At 66.2% G+C, this 1,404-nt stretch overlaps 1 protein-coding gene across 3 annotated transcripts in view; it reads right to left on the minus strand.

The window, feature by feature from the left end:
- Positions 1–1,197, minus strand: part of SIK1 (salt-inducible kinase 1) — an 11,741-nt gene extending 10,544 nt beyond the window's left edge. For 2 of the 3 annotated variants that reach the window (XR_001138123.1, XM_012659990.1), the window contains exon 1: positions 1,178–1,197. Coding sequence is in view for 1 of the 3 variants with exons in the window: in XM_012659990.1 (XP_012515444.1) it covers positions 1,178–1,180 (3 nt within the window). In the remaining 2 variants the exon portion in view is untranslated. Of the gene's footprint in view, positions 1–394; positions 414–1,177 lie in introns of those variants that run through there. The other variant, XM_012659991.1, reaches the window with a different exon arrangement.
- Positions 1,198–1,404: the final 207 nt, after the last annotated feature.

Genomic DNA, 1,404 nt, shown 5'->3' on the forward strand with positions numbered 1-1,404 from the left:
AGGCCCCGCCCCGCCCGGCCATTGACGTCAAGTTGACGCCAGAGCGACGCGCGGCCGAGCGCGGGCCCGGCGGGCGGGAGATCGGGCGGTTGCCAAGAGACTGGAGGCTCTGACGCGCGCGCCGGAGAGGCCGTCGCCCTGGCGACCGCGGGCGGTGACGTCAGGGACGCGGGCCGCCGAAGCCCGCCCGCTCGCGCCCCCGCCGGGCGCCCCCGCCGCCCGTCGGGGCCCGGACGCCTGGGTGGCCGTCGCCCTGGCGACCGCGGGCGGTGACGTCAGGGACGCGGGCCGCCGAAGCCCGCCCGCTCGCGCCCCCGCCGCGCGCCCCCGCCGCCCGTCGGGGCCCGGACGCCTGGGTGGCCGCTCCGGGCCCGCGCGTAGCCTCGGGCCCCACCTGCGCTCCGGTCGCGGCGCGGGGCCTGCGGGGCGGGGCGGGCTTTGTGGTGCGGAGACCCCGGCCGGAGGACGGCGGGAGCGCGGGCGCCGGTGGGCGTCGGTTCCTCGGGCTCTGTGGAAGTCTCCGGTTCCCGCGGTCAGGAACCGAACAGCACGGCGCGGGCCGCGTCCTGTGGGGCCCAACCGGCCTCGGGGAGGCTCCGGGCCGCCCTGCCGGCCCACCCCGTCCGTGGGGCCGCTCTGCTCTTTGCGCCCTTGCGCCTCGGCGGAACATCCACCCTTGTCTCGCTGGGGCCTGGCGGAGGCAGGGTAACGGGCGAACGGTAATTTTGAAGCCGTAGGAAGGCAGCAGTGTGGGATTTAAACTCCATCTAGGCTAGAGTCGTTTTTCCTTGTGTTAAATAAAAATACTCCTTCGTACAAGCGGGTGCGGAGCAAGAACTGAGCGAAGTTGGTTCGGAGCTTAGATCCCTCCCTCCCTGAGGGCAGGGGACGAGCCTCTCTGGATCCCCCCAGCCTGACCGCATTTCCCGGTCACCCCCCACACCCCAGGGTTGTTCTGGGGTCCGTTTGTTCTAAAGGCTTTTGAGGAAACTAGTAGTCCCAAATAATTTGTCTTTGAAAGCGGTCTCTTTCTTTGTCCCGGTTTATACTCCAAGAATCTGGAGTATTTTTAGTTGCAGTTGAACAGCTTACTCCACTTCTGGGCGTCCCAACACCCTGCTACCCTGTTCCTAGAACTAAACAAAAAGGGAAGAAGCCACCGCCTGATCACACTCACCATTTGGTCCCTCACTCTGCGACTTAAAATCTTCCCTGGAATCAAACTCAACACCCAGGCTTCTGCTGCCCTCCCATCACCCACCCAGCCCAGATCTAGCCAGGGCCTTTTGAAAGGTCACAGGTGTTTGCAAACACCTGGCTGGCTGTTTGGAAACATTTCCTCAGTGTCCCAAACAGCCATGGCTGCCTTCCCAGACACCGTCTGGGACACAGGTGCCCCTGACC

This window comes from Propithecus coquereli, unplaced genomic scaffold (assembly GCF_000956105.1).
Source record: "Propithecus coquereli isolate 6110/MARCELLA unplaced genomic scaffold, Pcoq_1.0 Scaffold644, whole genome shotgun sequence".
Taxonomy (NCBI): domain Eukaryota; kingdom Metazoa; phylum Chordata; class Mammalia; order Primates; family Indriidae; genus Propithecus; species Propithecus coquereli.